This window comes from Limanda limanda, chromosome 21 (genome assembly GCF_963576545.1).
Source record: "Limanda limanda chromosome 21, fLimLim1.1, whole genome shotgun sequence".
Lineage (NCBI taxonomy): Eukaryota > Metazoa > Chordata > Actinopteri > Pleuronectiformes > Pleuronectidae > Limanda > Limanda limanda.
The window spans coordinates 14500347-14527735 of NC_083656.1; the positions used below are offsets into that span (position 1 = coordinate 14500347).

The 27389-nt window shown below is 42.3% G+C and overlaps 1 protein-coding gene across 1 annotated transcript in view; it reads right to left on the reverse strand.

Annotated features, from left to right (window-relative positions):
• The window catches only part of snx29 (sorting nexin 29), a 136172-nt gene that overhangs the window by 33254 nt on the left and 75529 nt on the right, over positions 1-27389 (reverse strand). The window contains exons 16-18 of the mRNA XM_061094615.1: positions 14196-14312; positions 12181-12236; positions 11675-11756 (exon numbers count right to left, since the gene is read on the reverse strand). Of these exons, the coding sequence (XP_060950598.1) occupies positions 11675-11756; positions 12181-12236; positions 14196-14312 (255 nt within the window). The remainder of the gene's footprint in view (positions 1-11674; positions 11757-12180; positions 12237-14195; positions 14313-27389) is intronic.

A 27389-nucleotide genomic window follows, 5' to 3' on the forward strand; every position in this document is an offset into this window, starting at 1 on the left:
AAAGCCATGAAACAATTAATTAAAGAAGAAAAGACAGACGGAAAAAAGGGAGGCTTTGAAACCCCTGCCAGACACAGAAGGTGTTCAGATGTCTCTAAAGGTGGGCGTCGATATATTTTCAGTGAGAGGGACTGAGTGAGTAAAAGAGGATGAGAGCAAGTCAATCCAAAGCGCAGGCAGCAGAGCTTCTCGTCACCACCCTGCTCTCTTCACAGATCATTCTTGGCCTAAACATTTGCCCAATTAGGCCGAAAATAGAATCCATTTGAAGGTTTAAAGAGGGGGAGCAGAGAGAAGACGAGACCTGAATGCATATGTGGATCCTGGTCATGGAGCTGAAACCATTGTTGAAGCAGCGATGCCAAAGTCAACATAGATAAAATGATAAAGACCAAAAAGATGGAGTCTACAGTCATATTGGCAGATCTGCAAAGCTGGATGACAGGATTGCTCCCTATAAAGTGAAACCATAGTGTCTTGGTCTTCCTCTACTGGCTGCAGTATAAGTCGTCCTCCTCCAGGTGAGTGGCTAGGACACAAACCAAAGCCAAAGTACGTGCATGTACACACACATATATTACCACTGTTCCATTCATACTAAAATGGGGGACAGCCTCTATCTGGCTTCCACGCATTCCTACCTCATCCCACATTCCATTCCATTCTACCTACAGCATGAACAGACCTTGGAATGCACGCGGAGGTCCATCCCTATTGGACATCGGTAACGTCAGAGGTCCATCGCAGACCCCAGCAGGCTGGTGGTTGCGGAATGATTGAATTCCCCATAACTCATGATTGGTCAAGCGCATGTGTGGGTAGGACGTCAATTTTGTGACTCCATATCCTCTCATCACAACTGTGCAGACTCTGGCTCCAAATGACATAATCAATACAACGTGGCAGCGTTCGTATCAGGGATATTTCGTTTTCTTTTCTCTATTTATCTAAAGTCTATGACTCACACAGAGATTGCTGACATGTTGATGTAACTGCACTTAGTACTTGGTAGTAGGCTTCAGTTGGTAACAGTCAATAATCAGCTTAAAGTCAGGGTGACATGTTGTTGGTTTTGCAGATTTTAGGTAACCAAATTACTGGATAAATTTAAATCACCAGAGTCAATATATCATCAAATTTTATTCGTATAGCCCATATTAAAAAATGAAAGAAACAACCAAAGGGGACAGGGACAAGACCCATCATTTGACAAGGGATGCCTAAAAGTTGTCCCCTCAATACAAAATGTATAGACTTCATTTAATGATTAATGAATTTTATGGTTTAGTATTTAACCCTGTGAAACTGTGCCCGAATCAAGAATAGGAGACAGGAATACAACACAAAGACGGTGCTACAGAGAAAGACAGAAAAGAGGGTGATTGCTACCTTTACTGCAGTAAAGGTGCTTATTTTAGAACTCTGTTGATACTGATGCCCAACAGAAATAGACACTGTGGGGGAGAAGCCAGAAGATGCAGATGAGGAAGAATTTTGTTGGTAAAGTGGAGAGGAGGAGGAGGAGGAGGAAGAGGAGTTGTGTGGCTGCACCACAAACCGAGACATGCCTTTGTCGAGTTGTTTCCTTTACAATCACCAGAGTGGATGGAGGACTAAATGGGAGAAATTAAAGTCTAATCGAACACCTGAGTCCACTAAGAACTCTTCAATAAGCAAAACATCGACTTTAGCACCGCTGTGGGGGTGCTGTGAAGCAACGGGTGGCAACAATCCAAACTCCACTGTTTTGCTGCTAATGCAAAAGAAAATAAAAGCATATGATCCTCTTTATCTGTTCAACTGATTCTGTTGGTCGAAGCGTGCTGCAGCTTTCACCTTCTCCTCCGGTTGGGCACGTATAACGACTCCACATCTACCGATAAAGGTCGAGATTTATTTTGGCAGATAAAAAAAGACATTTGCCTTTTCTGTGCCCTACACACCCTGTCTGTGCTCGGGGGGGGGGGGGGGGGGGGGGGGCTGCTGCAGGTTTATAAAGGTAAGGGTGACTGATTCAAACACAGGAGGGAGAAAAGGCAGTCTCTCAAATCTGCCTCTCCACTTTTTCCACCTTTTTCTCGTAAGCTGCTTTCAGACGTGCCCTGAGGTCAAGGCGTTGTCGTGGAGGGGCTGGATATGAGAACACAAATCTCCAAGTCGGTTGCTCCTGACATTTTCTGGAACCCTCTCCTGCCAGCCCCTTAGTAAAGTCTCTTGAAAATGAGCCCATGTGAGACTACAAGAGGAAATGTTCAGAAAAGTCCCAGAGACTCGCATCTGAAAACTGAAAACACAAAAATGTCTGTAAATGTCTGAAAACTATAAACTAAGAAAGTTAAATCACACTATTCACTATTGAAAAGCGGATTAAAAAGAAAAGAAAATGTCCTCATGCCTTCTTAAGCCATCTACTTAAGACTGTTATATGCAAAAGTTTGGGCCCAAAAACTTTTTGTTGATTCTGGAAATGAAGGTAAATACATCACCTGCAGCAAACAAAAACTGAAATGATTCTGAGTAAAGAAGCAGCTGGTGTTTCGAGAAGGATCCTCCTCATTAAAATCTGATAAAGAGAATAGAAGAGAGAGCACGGAGGGTTTCATTTTACTGAGTGACTACCATCCCAGTCAAAAACAGCTCCTGGATGTGAAAGGAACCCATTATTAGAATGTTCCATTTTCTATTTTACTGTTTGCATTAAAGAAAATGTCACAATACTCTCAATGCATATTGGTGACTTGAACGCTGGTTAGCAGTCTGCATCCATACCTGACAGGTATTTGAAATGCACATGGGAGACATGAGATATAATAATGGAAACTCCTTATGAAAACTGCTCATAAGTGCTCATCAAGCATTCAGATCAACGATCGAATCCCACAAACGGGAAATGTGGCTTTGCCTTGAGAATAAAGATCTTCACACACCTAGCCAGTGTGTTTTGTATTTGTGTTTTAAATCCGTCAGGGATAGAAACCTTGCACACAATGAATTTGTATTATTCTACTGAGGCTTTCAAAAAAGAAAAAGAAGAAAACATTGGTTCAAAGATGGACAATGTCTCATCAATACATGCTTCTTCCCTGGAGTCCTTGTGCTTTATCTTTGCAGATCCAGGATCATGGCTGCAGCCACATCATGGACCTTGATCCCGATGATCGTGTATTGTGATTACAACTACACTGCTTGTATACAATATCCCTACTCACACATACCACCAATACTGATAATACTGCTCTAATTACTATCATCATTTCTGGTCCCTTCATCTTTGTCAGACATTTTCTTTTGTATAAATACAACAGAGTTATGCTATATAGTCTTTTCTCATGAACGTTGTAAATATTGTTATTTTATTGATGTTTTCTGTTACATTCTATTACTATTGCACTTCTGTCCGTCCAGCGTGAGGGATCCCTCACATGTAACTCTCTCTGACGTTTCTACATTTTTATCCCCTTTATAAAAGAGTTGTTTTACCTCACTTTAGTTGAGGGTGGATGTCACACCGTGTTAAGTCCTATAAGGCAAATTGGGATTGGTGAATGTAAGGCTGTACAAATAAAAAAATGGATTGATTGAACTTTAAATGTGTTGGATGAAAACTTAACTTGGCGTGCAAAGACTTCAAAAGAGAAAGTCTTCTTCTTTTACACAGAACTGCCACCGATTTACAAGACACTAAGCTTTTTATCATTTGAGCATTAAGCAGAAGATCTTAAAAGAATGACGGGTGGTAACCAGATATGAGAACTCTAAGTAGGGGGCCACCTCATGAGAAACTGCTGTGCCGCCCCAGCAGGAGGAAGACAGGTCGAGCTGCGGTTCTTATCTCCGTCTATTATCACAACTGCTCCACTTTGCCCACCTCCATCCCCTGTCATCTCCCCCCCCGCTCGCTCCTCCTCTTTGTGCGCCTCTCATCAAACAACTGCACTGAAGACTCAGTCACGGTAGGACACTGCTCCCCTCTTACCTCTTCCATGTGAATGAATGAGTCACTGACAAATCCTGACAATCAGCTCCGAGTGTAATAAGAAAGCCAGGGAGTAAACGATTGAAGGGTGAGGGTGGAGTGGAGGATGAAGAGCTGAATGTGGTGCAGGAGGAATAAAAAAAGAGGAGAGGAGATGGGGAAAACAATGAAGCATGAGAGGGAGAGGCAGACTATTAGGGACACAAACAAAAGGGGTAAATATATTTTGTGAGGAACAAGGACGAAGGAGCACAGGGAACCGAGCAGAGCAGGGAGGTGAGGCACCCTGACAAATTATGTTCCAGGCCGGCCACAGATCTAATCACATGGCTGGAGGCCAAAGTAGAGATCATCACACTTCCATGAAGGGACAACGCCATCACCAGCCATCTCCATGCCCAGAGGGAGAAAGGGCAGACCAAATTATCTATACCACCTCTCACATCCCATTTCCAACCGCTAACAACACACGTTCAAAGTTTGTATTGGTGGGCAGCTTGGTGATGAAGTACCACAGCAGAACTTCATCTCAGCTCTGACTGCTGGACACCCTTTATGAGTCTGGACAGCACGGGAGGGCTGTCCAAAATATAGTCAATATTTTAACTATAGTCTGTTGCTGACAGAATTTTAACCAAATAAAGATAGGAGTAGTTTTAGCTAGATTTTATTTTAATAAACTGTTGCTGCGAAGTGTTAATAATCAATCTTTTAATTGTTCTAAATTCTAACTTCTGATATAAAAGGCTTATTCCCTTGGATTCATTCAACATCACATACATTTTGAGCAGCTGTCTGATAAGTTCTGGAGGTCGGACAGAGTATGTGCGTCACATTGTTGTTGCCTTGTTTGAGTTTAGTTGCTCCGAATGTCTGTACAACCAGAACGATATAACAGGAACATAATATCTTTTCTCCAACAACCACTGTTTGGCCATCATGGACTCAGCTGTGTCAAGGCCCTGGGACTGGCTCCTTGTCACTTCCGTATTCAAATGCCAGGAGGATGGCCTACACGTGCGCACTTCGGAGGAGGATGAACGAAGATCTACTGTTATAAAATGTACAGACACCGGATGTTTGTGGCGCTCGGATACTACTAGTGTGTTGGAAGCCCATTGTTTTGCTGATTAATAACCTGTTCATTGCTTCCTAAATAAATTATTGATTGAACAAACCGAGTTCGGCTCATCTTCTCTTAAAGGATAAACACGTTTTATGGTTGGTGATGGAATTTTACACATTTTTACATTTGGAGAATTCTCCTATTCTCGTCTGCCTGATGATGGATTCCTTCATATGCAATGTGGCTTTTAGGTGAGTGTACACTATCAAATCAACACAAGTACAATGTCATTGACTCCAATAAAATAGCTCCAATACCTTTGTTGGACATGGGGCTCCATTTTTATTATTTAACTGCATGTTCCTAAAAGTATACTGCAAGTCCATTTAGAAGGGGTGCATCTACTTATCTGAGTTTAATGGTGGAATGAAGGTTGCTGTGCCAGACACGGTACAAAATGGTTGTACTTGGTCTTTTAATCAATCATATGTGTGTGTTTAACATGCAATAAAACACTCAGGGTGCCATTTCCCTTTAAAAGCCAGGTAAAACCAGTATCAAAACCAGGTCCAGTTGCATACGGGCACTTGTACAAGCCGCAATGTTCTCATCAGATGAGCAATGGCTCTATATGAGTTAAAGTGTTTATTGCAACTGTATTATATTTATTTCTAATGGTGACGTCCTCCTCTCGCTAAAAGGTCATACATTAAAGCCCTGATTCTGCCGATATACATGTCCATCACCAGATATGAATCTTATTTAAGTGCCACTGAACGAGACATTGTTCAACGGCACTCAATAGCTCCGGATAAGAGCGATGACTGAAGGGCCTGAAATGGAAATATAATGTAGATTACGCTGATGCTGCAGTTGATGTGGTGTCCGTGCTGCAGCGTGCGGCAGTAAAAGCAAACTCTGTGCCTTCCCAAGGGTGTTTAATCTATGACTGATGGATGTAAGACCAAGACAACGACTGTAATTATCATCATCATCACTGTAAAACATTCATCAGTACCATCATCAACATAATAGTTCACTCCCTCTGTCACCAACCAGCCATTATCGCAACCATAATCGCTGGCGTGAACGCCCGTGCACACGCACAGATTGCTGTACGTGTGCGACAACACACACAGAGCAGTTGAGAAAAAATGTGCACGAGATCTGGAGCGTTGGCCTCATTTAAAAAGCAGAACATCCATCTGTCTTTGAACGCAACACCAGCACACGCGCGTAGCTGCACACACTCAGAGTTCGCATTAATGCATATTATGGATTTATCATCTGATCTGCATGGCTAAAGCAGCCCTTCACCATGCCGTCTGAACAACTGAGCAGTTCGGGAAATGAAGCTTATCGCCCCGGCAGGCACAAGTCCTCCGATGTGAACCCAGCCCTACCCGGGTGAAGACGTAGAAATTAAAGGTGCTATAACACATTTCCCACACTGCATTTCTCTTGTGGACGGCAGCCCATCGCAGGCAGCGGTGCTCACTTCTGAAAGAGTGTCAGAGAGGACGTCTCAATTATTCATTGAGTGGCTGATTTATGGGGTTTCATATGGTGCATATTAAAGGCTTCGGGAGGCACCGGGAAGCCAAAGACGCTTTATGTAACTGCTATTAATTGGGAACCTCTACCTCTCTTTCTCTCAGAGCACACAAACAACTACAGTTAAGGTATACTTACTATGCAAGGCTTTGTAAAGGTAAAAAATAAGTGAAAGTCTCATGCGCTTCTATAGAAATAGAACAAAAGTATGGAGAGAAGAAACGGGAAAAGAACGGGAGTGAAATAAAGTTACTCTTGACATTATCCAGTCTCTTTAGCATAATTAAAACACTGGGAAGTTTTCAGCCAGCCCCTGACTTTGTGTGGAAATTATAGGTTCAGCTTTTTGCTGATCAAAGAGAATTCCTCATTTGAAATACATGCACATGCAGTTTGAATGTATATGCAAAACATCCCGGGAGTTCTGGATCAGAGGTGCTAGTTCTCAACATTGACATTATCCTATTTGCATATACCACAAATGTTCATACACCTCATTCACACTGAATTAGGTTTGCGGTAGAGGGTGTTTGTGTTTGGATGTGCGTACATGGATGGATAGATGCACAAGAATACAGTTTTTTGTTGCAGTGCAGCATCTTTTTCTCATGGTATGGGTGTAATGTGTGATTCACTGTAGTTGTCAAAGTGCTGTGGGGGTGGGAGGGGAACCCCTGTTTCGTTCCTCGAACTTATCACCAGGAGCAGCAACACCTTTCTATAAACTGATGAAGACTGGAAAAGGTGGGGGAGTGAGTGCAAAGTAGACAAAGGAGGTGAAAAAGTGAAAAGGGGAGTAAATGATAAAAATAGAAGAGATGTAATAACGGAGAGCAGTGTGCAGTGGGAGGAGGAGAGAGAGAGATGAATGATGATAAGCAGGTAAATCCATAAAAGGGGCGGTGAACACTGTGAGTTTATTGGGACAAAACTCCAAAATAACATTTGGCTCTATCGGCTGAAACTTCTCTGTAACTCTGTATTGGACTGGGTGTTGTTTTAAATAAAAGTTGTGAAGAATAAAACTTTTCCACCTCATGCTGTCCTCATATCACTGGCAGGTTAGAATTGTGTATGAGAGAGTGTCTGAAGTACGGTGGCCCTGAAGGGCAAATCCAAATGGCAAATGGGAAACCAGCAGATCAAAGAACACAACAGGCCTGGCCATTGAAATTGGTTTCAGAGCGTAGCACTGCCGTTGTCAAAGTATCTGAAAAGGACATTCAAGGTGCTGGATCAGAATATGGAAATAAGTGTTTGGGGGTTTATTTTAAAGGTACCGTAAATACATAATATTTGTAAGTCTCTAAATTGAATTGCAAACCAAAATTGTCAACCCTGCTTTAAAGTCAATTCGAAATTATTGTCAGATTGTTTTGGTAGGACCGTCACACAGTTACAACGGGACTGTCAGACCATTTCCGTAGCTTAACCCCACTGTCTGTCATTCTCATTGGCCACTCTCATTGGTCAGCTGTGGGGAGGTGAAGGAGGAGTTACAGATTCAACATCTCTCTCTTGCTCTGTCGTCTTTTTGCACTTCTCGTGTGTACAGCCAAGTCCGACAGCATGAATGCCTTGAAGCGATATGAAAATGTGAGTCATTATCACTATATTTCAATGATATTACAACGGCCCGCTTTAGTTCTCAGCTCCCTGCCTTATTGCACACATCCTGCGAACTCCACAACTCATATTGTGACAACGCAAAACGAGCCAGCGCCTCATTTTGGGGGGAAAAGAAAAGAGCTCCTCATCATCTCCTGAACGATGTTCTTTATAAACCACAATGCCAGCCTAAAGTGCACAGGTAATGAAAACACAGACACTGATGCTCACACCAAATTACTCCCTGTGTTCGTCGGCGGCGTGCAAATGATGCTTCCTTCCCCTCCTCTCATAATAGCCTCTATTGTTGGCATTGTGTGGGAGGGAGACACTGATTCGCCACGGCCGGTATAATTCTCTCATTATGAGTTCAGAGGGGGGGGAAGGAAGCACGGGGAGGTGTGGAGGGATGAGGGCCCAGGGGCACGGCGTCCCACAAAGAGCAAAACCCGACTGATAATGGAGCAAATCCATCAGCGTCCCGCTCTCCATCGCTGTCTGTCGCTCGTCATCCATCCACAGGCCTTTGGATGGAAGTCATTTTCCGAGAGTTTGGAGTGAAAAGTGGCTCAGAAGAAATTCCAAAAAGAGATAATGGAGTACACGCAGTCTCGCCTTTGCCATAATACCGTGCAGAGAGAGAGAGAGAAAGAGGCAAAGTAGGAATGCCAAAAAAAGAAGTGCAGAGAGCAGGAGGGATGATGCAGAAGAGGAGAACACACACAGAGTGAGAGAGGCGGTGGTTGGATCAGCCGTTCCTCCACCCTGGTTGAGTGTAGCAGCAGCTTAGTCCTGTTGTGGTGCTTATTTTCAACCACATTGCTGCTGTGACCTAACTTCAGCCTCTATGATCCCATTCAGCCTCCGAGCCTTCCAGAACCCTCTCTCGCTCCGGCTACGCCTCATTGCTCTCATCATTCTCTTATTTTTTTGCAAGTATATGTGCGCACGAGCTCCAGAGCGAAGAGTCTGAGGAGAAGAAAAGTCTATGCACCCGCTCAGGGGGTATTTTAAAGAGACCCCTGCCCTCTCTTTGCGATACTCTGCGGTCTTTAAGGCTGCTGGCTCCGTATTCAATCACCCCAACGACCTCACCTTAACAACAATGACTCGAGTAACCTTCGCCATCCATTCGCCTGTCTCAGAACAAAAGCTGTTTCCATAGGGAGCCATTAGACGGATGTAGCTCTGGGAAAGGAAGAATCCAATACACCAGATGGGCTGCTCTTTATACCGGCTCCAGGGCTGGACTGCAGTCTCACTGAGGCTGTTATTGAGAGGGAGAAACCGTGGAACACATGGAAAATGTTCAGGTCCGCCGCTGGAGTCGATCCAATCATCTGACACTGCAGGTGGATGCTGGTTATTGCCTACAGCTCAGCAGATATCTGCTACAGGGGTTGTTTTGCATACATATTATGATAATATTTATTTTATTTAGGTGTGGTATTTCCTGAAGTAAAAAAGGTCTAGCAGCTTCCGGAAGATGAAGATTTCTTATATGTTTTGGTGAAGAGGAATTCAGACCTTCAGGTCAAAGGATCGACTCATTACAAATACATTAAAACTAAAATACATCAGATTTACTTAAAAGTAAACACTTCAGAGATATTTGAAGAAGGGGTGAGCGGTACACAAGTGTCACAGTCATCAGGGGTGAGCGGTACACAAGTGTCACAGTCATCAGGGGTGTGATAGTGCAATAACTTCTTCACCATGATAAATTAATGGCCTAATTCTGAAAAATAAAGCCTTTTATTTTTTCAAACGCTTCGTTGGGCTCTGAAAATTAAAAGGTTAAACATAATGTAATGCAAGCTTTGGGGCTGTGTGATGATAACAGAAGGTGGAACCACAAGCAACCTGTTCCACCACCATTAAAAACATATGGTCCGTGAATATGAAGAGGCAACACACACCCAGGCCAAAACCAGTGTGTGTGGAAAACCAGCACCAAAGGAGCACGGCCCCAAAACCACACCAGTGTCCCTCCAGGTACTGTTTACTGCTGCCACACAATTTACAAATAACAAGAGATCATAAATATATGAGGAGACAGCCCACCCTAATTTGAAGGCTGTTGAAGAGGACTGCATAAGTCAACTTCTTTCCACCATCCTCATAAATTATTCTAACCATCTGGATGAAAGAAGGTTCTGTCCTTTCCTGCACCAGAGGAAAGATTTCTAACCACCGCCTTTGTTCAGGTGAGGAGGAAGAGTCTTTGATTCTGGAAACACCTCAATGCAGTAACATGCTGTCAAATGACTCAAATATTTTATTTATTTAGCTCGGTGACTGAAATGTAATGCTAATACACAGGAGACACAATCGGGGGCGGATTGGAAACACATTGAAAAATCTGTGTGTAATGAATTCCCCCTTTTATGACAGCCCCATTAGGATGCACTCACCTGTAAGTCTAAGCTGCCAAATTACAGGGGACGAGTCACTCTGACTGATTCATGCAGTGCCTGGAGGGGTTCTTTTAAAATCAAGAATACAAACCATTTCTTGTATATTGTTACAATTGTAATTGAATTACATATTTCAAATACTTTGGATTACTTCATTATCGACTTCAAAGATGATTTCATGGGAATCTGTGAAATACCTCATTTTAATTTGACCTTGAATTATCCACAGCATTATATTAAGAAGAAACAAAAAAAGAGGAAAAAAATGTAAGCAATTTGGGAATTCACAATTTCATTGAATGCTTTGTTTTTACCTTGTTGCTCGCAACTGATAATATTTTTGAAAGTACAAGAAAATAAAGTTTTCTTCAATTTTTGAGAAAAGAAAACACTGTGGCGAAGATACCATGTGATTGACAGCTAGTACCATCCAATTGGCATAGGTTGCAAGTGTAGGCAGACATGCAGTGTCCTTGAAGTATGGTAAAAGCTGGTTTACAAAAACAAAAACAAGATAGCTTTGGCCAAAACGCCAAACTCAAAAAACGGCATGGTGGGTTGGTACTTACCAGAAACACAAATTGAAAATGTTTTAACCTTTGAATCCATGATGGTTCGAGACGTTTGGGGTCATGAATCTCTGTTCCAAATTTCATGGCATATATAAATAGTTGTTTTGTCATATTTATGTCTGGACCAATGTGACAGATCTCACAGTGACAGATCTGTTTTACTCAAGGATCCTTAAACAGTTGAGCGGCATGAACTGCAACAATACTAATGAACTCTAATAATAATGAGGCATTAATGCAAACTTGTTCCAATGTGTAATGTTTTTCAGAGCGTGCTCATTTCGCCTCATTCCTCAGTTTAATGAACTCATTCCCTTTAATCTGTTTATATAGGGTTGTGTGTTTGATTTAAAAATGACCACAGAGTCAAGCACGGTCCCATGTAAATAGATCGATATGTCCTGACTCAATGACTGCGCTTGCTAATTTAGTCTGGTAAACAGAGGAGGATGCTCAGAGATGCTGATGCGGCCGAGCGTACCTGATAGACGTGGTAGGCGTTGGCGGCTCGGCCCTGCAGGAACACAGAGGGAATCCACACGTTGATGAGAGCGCGATGAGCCCTGAGTGACACAAACAACAAACCATCCTCACTGCCGGAGTCATTACCATCACCATCATTACCATTATCATAATCATTACCACTGGCAGAGGCAACATCAACAGCGTGTCGGCAATGGGCTCGGACAGCCACAGCAATTTACAGCTCACTCCGGTGAAACACCTCAAAATCCAATTTGGTCATGAACCGAAATCAAACTGTGTCGGATGAGCTGTGTTCAGCAGTAAATTTAAGAAAGAGTACCAGAACAAAAATATTTTACATGGATATGCAACTCTTCTGAGTCCTGCAGACATACCTGCTGTGGCAAGTCAAGAGAGAAAACTGTAACCAACATCACCACAGGCCAATTAACAGGTAGATTCAGAAGGTTGGAGAAGGCTTGAGAGGAAGGCAGTAGGGGGGGTAGAGAGAAATATCCTTACGTTTCAAAATCTGACAAACTGGGGTCGTCTGACGTCTGGCTTAAATCACCTGGAACCTGGAAAAATGAGAGTGAAGAGGTCAAGAAAGAAACGAAAGATTGGCATTCATGACGCAAACTGTACGAACGAACACACACTCACTCTCACACACACACACACACACACACACACACACACACACACACACACACACACACACACACAGGAGGTATGTTAGCAGTCAGCAGGGGGAACATGGAGAAACTACATCCACAGATTACAAAGTTGTGTGATGCAAAACTTTAGCAGATTCGAAGTCACATCAACCAGTAAGGTGCAAACAGCACACTGCCCTCTGCCCTGTCTGTCTGTTGGAGTCAGTAGAAGTTGAAATGATTGAACGAGCAGTTACAATAGCTAGTTTAGAGTAATAGCTGGAACAAACCATTTCACTAATTAGCTGAGAGTAATGGATTACTTGTTGAAATGGTGAGTTTAGATTAATTCTTCTCGATAAAAGGTCAAAATAATTTCGCCAAAGACCAGCAAGTAGAAATTCTAATCGAACCAAACTGATCCTATTGCCGACAGTTCAACTGAATGAGAAACTATTGTTCCAATATCCACTTTTTATAGTGTACATCTGACATGACATAACAAATTTTTCGGAAGCTATGTTGAATTGTGTTGTGTTTGATCCCAGTTGTTGTTGGTGTGAATCCACTGATGTTGTTTAGCACTGTTTATCCTTATCTGACACCCCCTGTACGTGGTGTGTGTGTGTGTGAGAGAGAGAATTTACCAAGCCTGTGATTTGTTTCACTTTTTGCAATTGCTTCCCTAGAGGCACCATGTGATCAGGCCCAGATGTGAGACACCGGGATTTGTGTGTGTTTGTGTGAATGTTTGAGATAGAGAATGTGCGTCCGTCTTCCCTCATCTCTCTTAACCAGAGCTGGCCAGTCAGAGAGACTATCCAAACCTGGAATAAAACACTCTCACCGGTAGGACCCCCCGCTGCATTGGGTCTCCAGCCTGCAGGCTTTAATCAAACCCTTGTGCACAAGAGTTGTACACAAACAGACACACATGGAGAAAGTCATAGAAAGTGATGCAGAGAGAGAGACGGCAGATAGAAAGTGACGTATGTTCGGTTTTCTGCGGCAGCTGTTGGAGGCTGGAATCATGCAGCAATCAGGAGTCAGACACACACACACACACACACACACACACACACACACACACACACAAACCAACACACACACTTTGACACAGAGTTTTGTCCAGAAGAGCAGAGCTGAAGCTGAGGGATAAGAGGTCCTATCTTCAGCCTGGTGCTCCATCGCTGACATTGTTACTCGCACTTTGGACAGTGTGTGTGTCTGTGTGTGTGTGTGTGTCAGTGAGTGGGGGGAGGGTGGGGCTGTTTTTATATCCTGACGGGGATAATCTGAGAACACACTAACCCACCGGGGACTTGCATCACCACAGGGACAAAAATTAAGGTCCCCATGAGAGCTGAGACGGTTTTTTGAGTGTTAGGACTGTGTTTTAGGGCTGGAATTAAGGCTCTCCAGAGCATGACCAGATGTTGGCTGTTCTGTTTGTGTCTGTTGTTATTGTCGAACAAAAAATTGTTTTCTCCTGAAATACCCTTTAACAGGAGAAAAGGTTTGTTAGCATTAGTGAGAGAAAAGTTTGCAAGGAGAATGTTGTGTCCACTGGTCTGACAGGGAGCTGATCCGTGGAAGTACCGAAGAGAAAATGAAAAACGCAGCAATGTCACGGAAGACAGCTCCGAGAAAAAGGCAGTTAACCGTTATTGGCAGCCATTGGGTGTAGAGAAAAATAGGCAGAGCACCAGTGCAAATACAAACAGGGCAAAGTGGAAGATGAAAATCAAACTAAATCACTAGTCAGGGGAAAAGGGCAGAGTGATGGAGAGGGGGAGAACAAAACGGGATAACCTGCATAGAAACCAAATGAAACCGGACATCAATGTATGAGAGTGTGTGTGTGTGTTTCCAGTCACTCACCGGTCCTCTCAGGTCAATTAGTTCCTGTCTCATCTGGACAATGAGGTGGTCTTTGGCCATTAAGGAACGGTACAGGCGCTCATTAAACTCTATGAGCTCTCCATGCATCTCGGCCACCTGCAGCACACACACACAAAAAGAAACAATAAACACAAACACTTTTTAATTTATAATCCTGTGGATCCTTATTATACAAAACATAATTATAAAACAAAAAAAAGGGGAAAAAAGCCGACAATAGAATGTAAATACATGTTTAGCATTGGCACGTTGAAAAATAGAATTCTAGGTTTTCCGTTTAACACACAAAAGGCAGCAGTGCTCCAGGTGAGACGTAATGGATGTTGACAGCAGGACAGTTGGGAAACAGTCTGACAGGGATGGTAGATGGAGGGAGAGAGGAGTGAGAGAAGGAGAGGGAGAGAGAGGGCGAGAGAGTGCGAGAGGCTGAAACCAGTTCATATCCTTAACAGCAAAGACTCCTGCCAGACTGCTAATCAATTGTCTTCAGCTCTAACTAACCTTGACGTAGTGTTATTCACATCTTTGTATGTGTGTGTCTGCAAATATGGGCGTCCTAGTCAGTGTGCGTATGTGTGTGTTTGTTTGTGTGTGTGTGAGTGTGTGCTTCCCAGGCCTGTCTGCCTAACCAGGCCGGGCAGGGTGGACAGGTCGCTGTCAGGAGACTGACAGCTGTGACATACACTGTGCTGTATGGAGGACACCTGCTGTCACAGCCGCTTCAGCAGAGCGCCGTCGCCAGATGACAAGTGAGCACCAGCACCAACCTTACTCCATTAACTTGTTCAAAGCCCATTTACGAGCAGACACGAAGAAGGGCCTCTTATGTAACAAAGGCAATAATGATCAAAGTAAACTGGATTTATCAAGTTCACAGAAAGAAGCAGAGTTCATACAAGTCAATATCTAAGATTTAATATTACGACAAAACTAAAGTGACAAAAATGTCAAGCACCAGAGCAGAATAAATATGGTTTAATTCAAACCGAGACTATATTAAAAGCAACCTTGTATTTTTAACAAAAACAAACTACTTTTATTCAACTGTGCAATGAGACTGTTTCAGCCTCAGAGCTACGTAACCAACAAGGACCCCTGTGACTATAACAACAGGTTATATTTTAATTTGTTCTTATATGTCTATTATGCAGCGTAGCTCATTTGCCAAAGAGCCTGAACCATTTTACCCCTGACTCCTTAATAACTTTTTTAGAGAACAGGTTCATGTTGTTACCGTCTGTTTTCATTTCTGTTTCTTGGTGGGGAACGGTAACTCCCAAAAGTCTCAGGCAACCTGAGATGATTTCAAGATTGTTCCCAGCCAGTGTTTGTTTTCATCAGGATCCATTAATCCCTGAGAAATCCACGCAAATTATGAAAATTTACTTTCTCACAATGTTAAACTGAGTTAAAAAAAAATCCTAGATCGTGATATTTTAAGCTTTTTGTGTTTCCACAGAAGCTATGAAGGAAATAACACACAGAAATAAGTTCAAAAAACAAAAACAAAACTCTCCTCAGCTCTGTATGTGCAGGAGGTAAAATTACAACAACCAATAACTGATTTAAATACATATGAAAATGTATGAATCTATCATTGAATGTAGATTCGAGTCACTCCCGGGAGCCAGATGCAGCTCTGTCCGTCAATCCAGCTCTGACACACACTGCTGCCTTCTACAGGTGGTGCTGCTGTGGGTTTTCAGTAAGAAAACATTTTTGAATATTTTAGAAAATTTAGGGTGGTGCTAAAGTTATTTCAAACCCTCCAGTTGCCTTGACAACCCTATTTTAAAAATACAGAAAGCAATGCTACGGTACAGAACAAGAGTTGCCCCGACCTCTGTGGAGCCAACGGCTTCTGTGTGCAATGATCTTACAAATATTTCTCCCTCTGGAAATACAACTGGGTTCAACAGTGACATTTAAATCGAACATCATTTAGATACACAAATTTATGAGAAACATAAAAAATAGTCTACTCTATGTAAAAAAAAAAGAATGATTTAAGGTGTAATATAAACCAAAAGGCTACATTAACGAGCTGTAGCTCTTCAGGCGAGATATTCAGAGGGAGAGTAAACAGATAATTCTTCATTCTCACATTAAGTATTCAACAGCACACAGACAAGACCACAGGAGCACAGCTCACATTCCGAATAAGGAGGCGTGTTGTGTTTGGCTTCAAATGTGATCAGAAAAATACTAAGAACGTTTGCCAACCTGAATCGCTAAGTCAGGTGGAGATGCCAAAATGTTGCTCGTATGGTCAGATGACACTGCTTACAACTGTCTATATTTAGGAGGAGCATAGGGAGAGGTTTAGACTTTCATCTGTGTGATTTTTATCAACACCACCCAGAACCAGAATGGCCACCCTGCGGTTGTATGCCTCCGCCAACGAGTGCAGTTTCAGTCTACATTTTTTTACAGACTCAGATAAGGTCACCTTGAACTTTGATCACTGAAATCGTATCATTTAACCTTGGAGTCCAAGAGACAACTGTTCAAAAGATTGAGAAATTCCCAAAAGGCAGAAATGAGATATAATGTTCAAGAGGCCAAATACATGTGAGGTAACCACAACCTTGACCACCAAAATCTGCATCACATCAGGACAACTAGACTGCCCCATTGCTAAGGATCCTATAAATGCGGGGGTGGGATGTGTCCTTTCATCCCAGACATACAGAGGCTTGACCAGGTGGATCCTTCTCAGCCTCTCCCAACTTATCCCAGGATTCATTGCTTGAGGTCATCTTCAAAGCGTAAGATTCAGACTTCAACTCAACCGAACAGCTAACGGTGCACATGTTAAAAGAAAACAAGGCTAATCAAAACTTTCTTGTATTGTCCAAACCCCAATCTGTTGCTAGGCGACAACAGTAAGCGCAGGACAAGATATTGGCACTGATCGAGGGTATCTCCTCTGTAGACCAGACCATCTCATTTCAATTCAGCTTTTGCTACAATGAAGATGTTTTACAGAGGATAAACTACTTGTTTGATTTGTGTATCTGTCCGTCTTTGTTACTCCGGCTTTAACTGCAGCTGCGTTGTTATCAAGTGAATTACAATGTGTGTCTCCATAGGCTGTTAAATCTCTTCACTGTCAGACACAACCTGAGCTCTACGGGTGGTAGATCATCCGCGGGAGAAAAATCAATGAGCTGCAACAAGTCTGGGAGTTTTGGAAGGGTCCTCTTCAGTCCCTTTGCAGCTGATCAGAGCCATTATCATATACACATTTTTCAAAACAATAAAAGGGAAATAACGTTTGTTTTGTTTAAAGGAGAATTGCTGTATTTTTTAACCTGGTCCCTAAGTATATAAATGTGGCAGATTCACAATACTTGGAGTGAGTCACTCAGACACTTTAGTTGCTGCAGTAAGATGGAGTTGGACACGTGAGTAAGAGTTTGGATTATTCTGAGAGAAACTATCATGGCTGAATCTTACTCTGATGTGGACAATGTCAATAAAGCATTTGACTTTGATTGCTGTCCCTTCTTGTTTGAGTAAGCAGACAAAAAGCAACTTCAAATTAAAGTGTGAACGAGGAGAGACAGAGGTGTCAAGCAGAGTAGGGACAACGACCTGCTGCAAGATTCTCGTTGAGCGAGACATACCTAATTTCTCGAAATTCTTAGCTCAGATCCAGAAACAATGGAATCCTTTTATTGCCAAAATAAAGACATTTTATAGGACATTTCATGGACTGTTCCAGTTGCCCCATAGGATTACAATGTAGCCATTGATGACGTTTTGCGACTACCGGTGGAGATGATCTACTGGACTGATTCCAAATGTTAATTTACATCCTCACATTTATATAAACAGTGCCCAGATTGAAAAATACTGAAATTGCCCTAATAACAGACTTATTTTAATTTGAAAACCACACTGGACAAATATGGGTACTCTTCAGCTGGGAACAAAGACATCTAACCATTTGGGTTCAGTTGATCCCCAGTCTGGCCACTTTTTGCTTTTCTCACTCTAAACAGACATATCAGTGTGCCCAGTCAATATTGACTGCGACTCTAAACAGCAGAGACGTTGGATATCTCAGGATCAGATATGGCGGCAAAGCAATAAAGTACAGCTGATGGTAATCTTTGAACATAAAACACGAACGGCTCAAGCTCAGAAAACTAATCCCCCAAAACAACCTGACATCTCAATGTGTGTCCTGGAAGAACCCTGATGTTTCAATAAAAAAAAATTTAAAAAGTGGACACCCAAACACACACTTTCATAGACTTGTTCCGGTCCAACGGGCGTTCATTACTTCCCAGCGTTTTTCCACTTGGGGGACAGGGAGCGGTTACGACCGAAAAAGCACTCCTGGCTGTCCTCAACACACCAGCCATTCATCATGCATTTATTTAGCCGGCACAACTCTTAAATAGGACTTTATGAAAGAGGGAATTCATTTTCAGCGTGAAGAAACCCAATTAATTCTCAGTGAGAGGGAGCTAATCAGTTTGTCATTCTCTGGCAGCCCATGTGTGTGTGTGTGTGTGTGTGTGTGTTGGTGCATGTACAGTATAGTATGTATACGTGAGCGCATTGCTTAGTGTGAAAGTGGCTGTCTATATTAAGCACTGGCTCTGTGGCTACGTGCTAGTGTTGCGAATTTGTTTAAATGGTGAAATTAATGTCCTGTGCCGTTATTAACGCAGGGTCATTTAGATGCACAGCCAGGTTTCAGTGTTCACTCACTCAGGCCCGGACCCGACATGCAATGGGCATTATTCAGCTGCATTATCCCAGGCTGGAGCTGGACAGAGAGCCACCCAGAGGCTCGCTTCAGGCTTGCAACAGATGGAATAAATCGTAGCTGCGCGACCGTGGGGTTAATTAATGTCTGCAAAAATTCTTTCCCCACAAGAAAATAAATGATAGAAATAGAGATCAGTCCGGAGAAAAAAGTGGTGACGGCGAGCTGGAGGGCTGCGTCAGAACGAGTTTGTTTTGAGTCGTACATGATCGTTCATTAAATATAATGAATATAAAAGGATAACATGACAAACAATGAAATAAATCGAATCCAAACGAACATGGCATTCAAACAAACAAACATTAATGAACAAGCTGGGGGGACGATTTTAATTCAAACCGGATAGCTCAACCTGTGAGTCTTCTCCTGACACACACAACTGGAACTTTCATTCGTCTTGAAAGTGATGGAATGGATTACAATTTCCTCCAAGCTTTCAATGCGAAACCATGAAAAGATCCCGATGAACCTGACAGCTCAACAAGTCGGCAAAGCATGGAGCCGCTGTTTTCTTGTGCTTTAGGCCACAGCTGAACCGGAGCCTTGAAGCCCCGGCTGTGCTGCTCAGCAGGGAGCTCCCAGGGCCATCCCACGATCAAAGCTCAGGACAAAAGTGACCCCCATGTACTGCCAGAGGAGCCGCGCATAGCAAATTCAGCAACTTAGTCAACAAATCACTGCAGTCTTTTTGCAAACTGGGCATTTATCCCAGCTCGGTACTTGGAAAAAAGAAGTACATGAAGAGTTTCTTGCAGCTGGTTTATAAAAAGGTCAATACATTATTTTAAGGAGGCACAATATCCTTGACTTGAATGGAAACTTCAAGTTAAATGTGCAATATATCTTCCGCCACTAGGAGTCTCCCAATCAAAACACTGTTGACCTAGTTTGATGATGTCGGGAAGCAGCTTGGGATCATGGGAGGTGCTGTCTTCACCACCATTTCTGATGAAAATCGCTACTCAAGTACAAATCATGGTCGGGGACAAGGTCACGTGTTAAAAGTTTATTCACATTACACATCAAACGGTAGTTACAATCATGATCCATTATGGGTAATCGATACAAACAGAGGAAAGAGAAATGAGTCGACTGGCTAACTGGCTAACAGTGTGTCTTTCCTTTATCGCACGTTGTTTGACCCGGATGTTACAGCAGAAACGAAAAAGCTGTCGGTAAAGTGAATATGTCTTTATTAAAAGACGACCAAAATTAAATGTCCTGTTACTTTGGATAAAATTAAGGATTTTTTCGGGTTTGAATATTGTTGGAAACATTTTGAATGATGTCAGTACACAAGTCAACAAAATATATTATCAGTCTGATTTGTTTTAAACTTTTAAATGAAAAATTGCTATATATCTTGAAAGGGTGTAACTCTCACCCATCAGTTTCAGGAACTTACAGTTTGAGACCTGTGGTATCACTATGGAGCAATGTTTGCAACTCATGCTTAGGGATGCATATTCACTCACAGTTGCACTGCCACTAAATGCAGGGATTAAAGCAAAAAAAAATCATCTGACTGAAAAAAAAAATCGGCACTCACTTTGGGTCGTGGCTGCTTACCTCCTCGATATTTGAACTTCACGTGGTCCATTATCACTTACTAGTTTAAAGCTAGGGCATAAAACCAATATTTTTTTGCAAGACTTCACCATTCGTGTTAATGGGCTATAAATGACAAAACGTCTGCACAAGTTGTCAGAGCAAGCATTTATTTCCACAATGCTTTCAAGAACAATTATATGCCGCATGGATTTTTTTTTTAAATGCCGCGTCAACTTATCCATTCAAACATGAGAAAGACGCAAGGCATGGTTCACAAACAAAAGGTTAAAAAAATCACTGCTGATTGGTGAAGTTATTGCAAATCATATCAGTGTTACACCCCCCCCCTATTTTTTTTTCTCTTCGGATCTGCATCGATCTCATTTTTAAGGGTGATTTATAGTCGTTTTTTACGCACGCACGCAGCTTCTACGGACTCGTTTTGGTTTATAGTTCCCCTACAGTGGCGCGTGTTGCAACGCAATTCACCGCCAGACGACTAGCCGGAGTAATGTTTTTTGTTGAAGTCGGCTCTTCTTCGTGTGTGGCATACGTTTATATACATCGCCACGGCGGCTCCTCAGAGCCTTTTTCTGGCGGACAAATCCGCCGGTCAGTGACGGGTTATACTAGTGTTCATAGTTTCGGATCTTTTCTGCCAAGTGCTCTTCTATTTTGGTCTATATTCGTTCTTCTAAATCTTCCGTGGTTTCCGCAGTTTCCGGGTATGAAACCGGAAATGCGACTCCGGAAGGCCGATTTATACTCGGCTTTTTACGCCTTATGCGAGCGGAGTTGACGGAAATCCGTCATAGCGACGGAAAACTTTAATCCATGTAAATGCTGTTCCACTGATTGCCAGCTGCTAGTGAACATAATCAAAACAATGCACGTCTCAAAATATCTTTAAAAGATATTTAAATGACATTTTGAAATATTTTATGAGGAAGAAAATGCATTCAACAGATGTTACAGGGGTCACTGATACAAACTATGTGTTCTACTAATACACAGTCAGAGTACATTACTCTTAAGTATAATTGCTCAATTGCTTTCCTTATATAGCCGTATACAGACCGATTGATTGCATTTACTTGAGTTGTCCTGCTGAAGACTGGTTGCTGAAATGATATTTTAAATAAGAGCAGATAAAGACATATTTCCTTTAGTAATAATTTAGTTATACAACAAATTAGTCTGCAGAACTATTTCAAATCAAAGTATAACTTGCACCATGTTGTTTCAGGGTGAACGAGTTCCTCTTAATTTATTTCCTTCTCTGTGGAACGGATATAATTTGTACTGCTCACAGTATTAAACATCTAAACGGATGTCTGCGAGGTCTGAAACTGAACCGTGAAAGTAAGAAAATAACTATGATCTGACCTTGTTAGCACATCCTCCCCCAATCTGATTAATAATGACAAATGCACTGTGCGCTGCGTGCTCTGCAGCCAACATTACCATCTCTCTATGTTGGCCACTCTCTAAGTAACAAAGATAAATTGCTATCATTTATTTCATCCAAACCTGCAAAGTGCAACTGTGCAGCTGAAAAAGTAAATAAAACGTGATGTAGTGTGTAAAACCGACAACAAAGTGTCTCTTAGGACCAACACAACAAATAACAACACATCTTCCATAGGGTTAAAAACACAATTTAAGCTGCAAGCAGCGTTAAACAGGCCCTCGCTGCCGCGTGCATGTCAAGGGTACAGGCAGGATGCTTGTTGACAAGGCTGCGTGCTTTTGCTGTACCATCAGACCCTGAGTAATTGAGTCAGATGTAATTTCTTGCGCGGGTGCAGTGAAGCATATTGGATCGCACATCCCATGTCAATACTTGTGTCCACTATGTGGCGGGAGCTGGCGTGCACTTAAACATGCATTTTGTTCATGTGTACAACATGTGAACTAGACTATGAAAATGGCATGTAGATGGAATAATGATTGGGACAAGAGGGGTACCTCCTATTGCCAGTAGGTGGCGCTATGAATATTGAGATGTAGATTACCTCAGGCCAAGACTGTTATCAAACGCGTGAGGTTTAGGGCAGATATGAGTATGTGCTGCGAAGTTAAAACAACTTCCTGTGTCATGGCCAAATACCCCAATTTTGAAATCATGCTTCAGACAATAAAACAACATTGCACACAGTGAATTTGAATTTGAAGGAGGTCATTAAAAAACAAAACCTTTTCTCTCACCAAAATGAGCGCCTTCCTTTTGGGTTAAAGCTATGGTCCCTCGAGGCTTTTTTGTGCGTCGAGTGATTTTACCACTCCCATGTGCGAAACCCCAAAAAAAAAACCTCAAAAACACAATCTAATCCCTAATCCCCTAATTCCTTCAGTTTCTAGAGAGCCTTGCCAAACAGGCCCTAATAATGGGTAAAATCGAAGAAAAATGAAAAAGACACAGACTCAGGTCTAATTGGCTAAAGTTTGCACATAGTGATGCTATCAATTATTGTCTGTCAGATGCTGTATTTAGAGTAAATATATATAAATTTGAGGTAATGATCTGATAAGACTGTATATGAGAGCAGAGGAGTGATGCAGAGTGGTGTTTGTGATCAGACGCTCTGTCTCTGCTGCAGGGCTGGTTTACTATGATGCAACTGTCTGCACTGGAGGAGTCATTACAGCAAACTGCGACCCAAGTGATGGTGACCAGCACGCTCCCTCACACACACACACTCTCTATACACAGTCTTGAAAGACACACACACAGTCTCCTCCTTCACGCAACGCTTTGTCATCCACGCCTCCTCTCTCCCGATCTTTGCAGAATCGAGTCGAGTCGAGTCCTCTCCTCTCGTGTATGATCTAATCTGAGCCACACCAAGCTGAGCTGGCCTAAATACAGAGGCTTAGAAAGCTCTGGTTGAGCTGGAACACCCCTTACCCCCTCTAGAAAAGAGACAAAGAAAAAAACTGAGACCAAGAGAAACTGTGGTACATCTGACACAAAACCTAATAACCCTATTAGACTGGTGTGGAGACATATGAGGTCAAGAAGAAAGTGAGGATATCAAACCATGACAGTGTTCACACATACGGACAAGGGTCAAGAAAAGAACTGAGTCAAAGTCATTGGAGAGCACAGAGTCACTTGCACTGGAAACATTTACTCGCCCTATGATTTCTTTCTGCAACATGAGTATTCAAGTTACTTTGTTTGCGCTAAAATCCAGAATAATTAGAATAATCCAGAATATTGGGTGAATTTTGCACCTTTCACTCTGCGACTGTCATTAAAAGCAGTGATTTAGATTCTGTGTGTAAATCTTTAACTTCTTTTGTTTTAAATATACTTCCTCTCTTAAATAAACGTGCTGTGACGTTACGTAAAAACCAAAAGGCAGATGGTTCTTGGTGTCTGTATTACAGCGGGTAACATTTCCTAGTGGGCAGGACAGCGTGACTCAAAGGAGAAACTCTTCCATCCTTTTTTATATTTATGGCACACGAAAGACCTGGTTCAAAGGTTAATTTAAACATGCTAAACTGGGTGAGACCTCAACTCCAACATGTCCAACACTGGGCTACTCTGTGAATCTAAATGCAGCCTGTGCCTCTGACTCACTTCATCACAGCTGCTCCTAAACATGAAGAGACACGGCTGAAAGACGGAGGGTGTGGGGGGGGGGGGGGGGGGGGGCAGGAAGAAAAAGAAAGTGCGAGAGCAGATCAATATAGACATCACAAGCTGTGCTGTCCACTCTGAAAGGAGGAGGAAAAAGAAAAGATGGAAAAAGAGATAGAGAGAGACGAGTTAAGTAATGTGAGTGTGTGAGAGAGTGGCAGATGGAGCAAAAGAAAAAGACAGGGATGGCAGTTTATAGAAAAAGGCTAAAACTGGCGTCTTGGTACAGACGTAGCTGTTTGTCACAGACGCGTCACACGAGCACTTGGATCTCTCACTCCTGGGTTATGTAGTAATATTACTTTGAAAGGCAGCAGCATGTGAAAACATTAAAGTACAGTCTGTCAGCTTTGATTTTGGGCTGTTTTTAACACAATGCAGATTAACATTGAGGGAACTAAAACCCTCTCTCTGTGCATGTCCCCCCCCCCCCCCCCCCCCCCCCGTCCATGCATGCCAAATGTATTTGGACAGATTAAGATTAGTTTACATTCAAAAAGTTACTTTCACTCTGAGGAGCCAAAATGTTAATATACACTGGCAGGAGCTGTGTGGAGACTGGGGATTAAAAGGCAGCTGGTAGTTATGGATTATCGCAGCATATATACAAGTGAAAAACTTGAGTCAGAGTGATAGTCGACATTAAAAGACTTAAGAAGTTGGTGTCTTATTGAGTATTTCTGAAGTAGCTCATTTTTATAACACCTAAGCAGTTAAAAAAAACAATTTAAAGCAAGATAAACAAAGATAAGCAAGATAGAACAAAACTTTATAAGATGATTTTTAAAAAAAGATGGTTTGATCAGAACTAGGAGAATCCACACCTATAAAAACGTACCTATAAGAACGATTTAAAAGAGTTTGTCAGATGGTCTTCGCCAAGCGACTGCTCTTTACATCTGATTTTGTTTTCACATTGCACCATGGTTCAGTTTGATCCACCTCTTTTTTCGGGCTAAATTTTGGTCTGTTGGTCCGAAACCCTGTTCCGAGGCATCTTCCACACCTCTTTTCTAACAGACCTTCACTCCCACTGCAGATCTTCAATAGTAAGATGCATGACTCTGACTGTATTTTACCCCTGAGCTTGATGAGCTGTATGATTGTAACATACATGTATATGTGCTCCATAGCTGGAACATTAAGTTTTAACACTGGTTTAATGATCCCACTTTCTTCAGTGTCTTCAATGATTCATCCCGATAGGAATCAAATGCTCACAAATTGTGATTGAAATCATTACTGCAAGCAGCTTTTAAACCCAAAGCTATTAGAGAGAGTGTGTCAGCCCCCTAGTCTGGAAGGGTGTTCTCACACGGAGGAACAAAAAAAGCAAAAAAATATTTTGTGTAAAGGAGAATTTAATAAGGCAGAGGAAAGCGTTTGTACTCGCAAACACTTCAAAGAAGATCCACCTGCATTATTCTGAGAAGAATACCATGCATTATGCAGTGTTTTGACTTTCCGAGGGTCACATTCACGTGCATTACACAGCAAAGACAACGGGCATCGTAAACGCACATGGGTTCATATTTCCCTCGCTACTACTGCGTCTTCCCTCTGAACAGCGGAGACTCTGAGTCGGTGGCTTGTAATTGTTGTACTTGTTCTTGATGTTGTTTATGGTTAATTAATGAGCTTGCGGATCAAAGGGAGAATCCCTGATCCCACAGGAAGTTTCAACCCATATTTCGTCTCTATCCTCCTCTCCCTATTCTTATCAATACCACACAGCAGGGGCTGTACTAAAAAATAAAAATAATAATCATACAGAACGGGAAAACAAAACAACAAAACCAAAAATATGACTAACTGTAAATGCGTACTCACAAGACTTCTGATGTAGTTAGAGTTTGTTTGTTTATTGGATGTGAGGGTAGGATGATCCAGCCTGTGATGTAACGAGGCCTCCATCTGAAGCACAGACGCCTCCCATCCAAACCTGAAGTCCATTAATGATTGAGGCCCCCCCTCTGATGATTTCAATTGGCAGGTGCCTTCAGTGAGAGCATATGGTTCTATAGGTGAAACATGGAGCAGCATACATGCATGAGTAGCAGCTGCTTGCATTCCATTCAAGTCTGGGTGAGGGATCTGGGATCTACTTTTTAAATGACCCGAGCAGCACAATGTTAATCCAGCCAATCAGCAACAGGGATGTTCATGCCTGGAAACAGCATTTTCCATGGGAACGGTCATAATCAGTGCTTACAAACAGTACAGGCCGTTTCTCAGTTGAGGCGGTTCAGTGGTCACATGACCCGAGTATGGAATTGTACTAGTATGAAACATAATAAAAAGGTGTTAAAATAAGTAATATGCTGATAGTTATATTTAATCAGACATACAGAATTCTCCCGGGATTCACCTTTTCTATTAATTCCACTTTGGCTTGTAGAGTAGCATTCAGCCCACTTGTAGGCCACATTAATAGGTTCTTAAACAGAGAGGAGTCGTTGAACGTCTCTTTGAGATTTCAGGTGAGTTTAAAAATCCAAAGAGCCTGAGGAGGGGGCGGTCTTTACTCTTAAATCCAGTTCATCTAAAATCACTGGGGGCTCTTTCGCTACAACTGCCTTCTCCATCATTTTCATCTCACTCAAAATCCACTGATTCATTTATCTCAAGAGGTAATTCTACGTACGACAGATGGACGACGACTATATCCTGACATCATTCGACCAGAGGAACGAAGGACAAATAAACACCACGTGACACAAACATTACTTTAGTTTCTACATGGATTTAAAATGTCAAGGGGCCGTTGTGAATTGTGTCCCCTCAGCCTGACACCAGTAGCCTGTGAGCGCTGATAAGAGGAGGCGTTACATCACTACCTCTCCGATCAATGTCATGCAGCTTCACCGTTTCTTAGAAAACCTCTGCGGACACGTTATGTGTTATGTCATTTGTTTTTATTGCTCACGCATACGATGAAAAGCAACAATGCAATAAAGATGTAAATTGAAAAGCATATGTGTCTATGCCCTGGAGTTGTAGTAGTTTCACTGCCTTCCCTCTGTGATTACATTTCTCTCTATGCATCTATCTGTCTTTCACTACATTCATCACTTCATTGCCTTTTCTGACCGGCATCGCTCCAATGGGATTATGCCGTAAGTGCCCCACCCACTTAAATCTAGCATCTATGCAGATTTGTTTGAGAAACCCCGACTCATCCATACAGGAA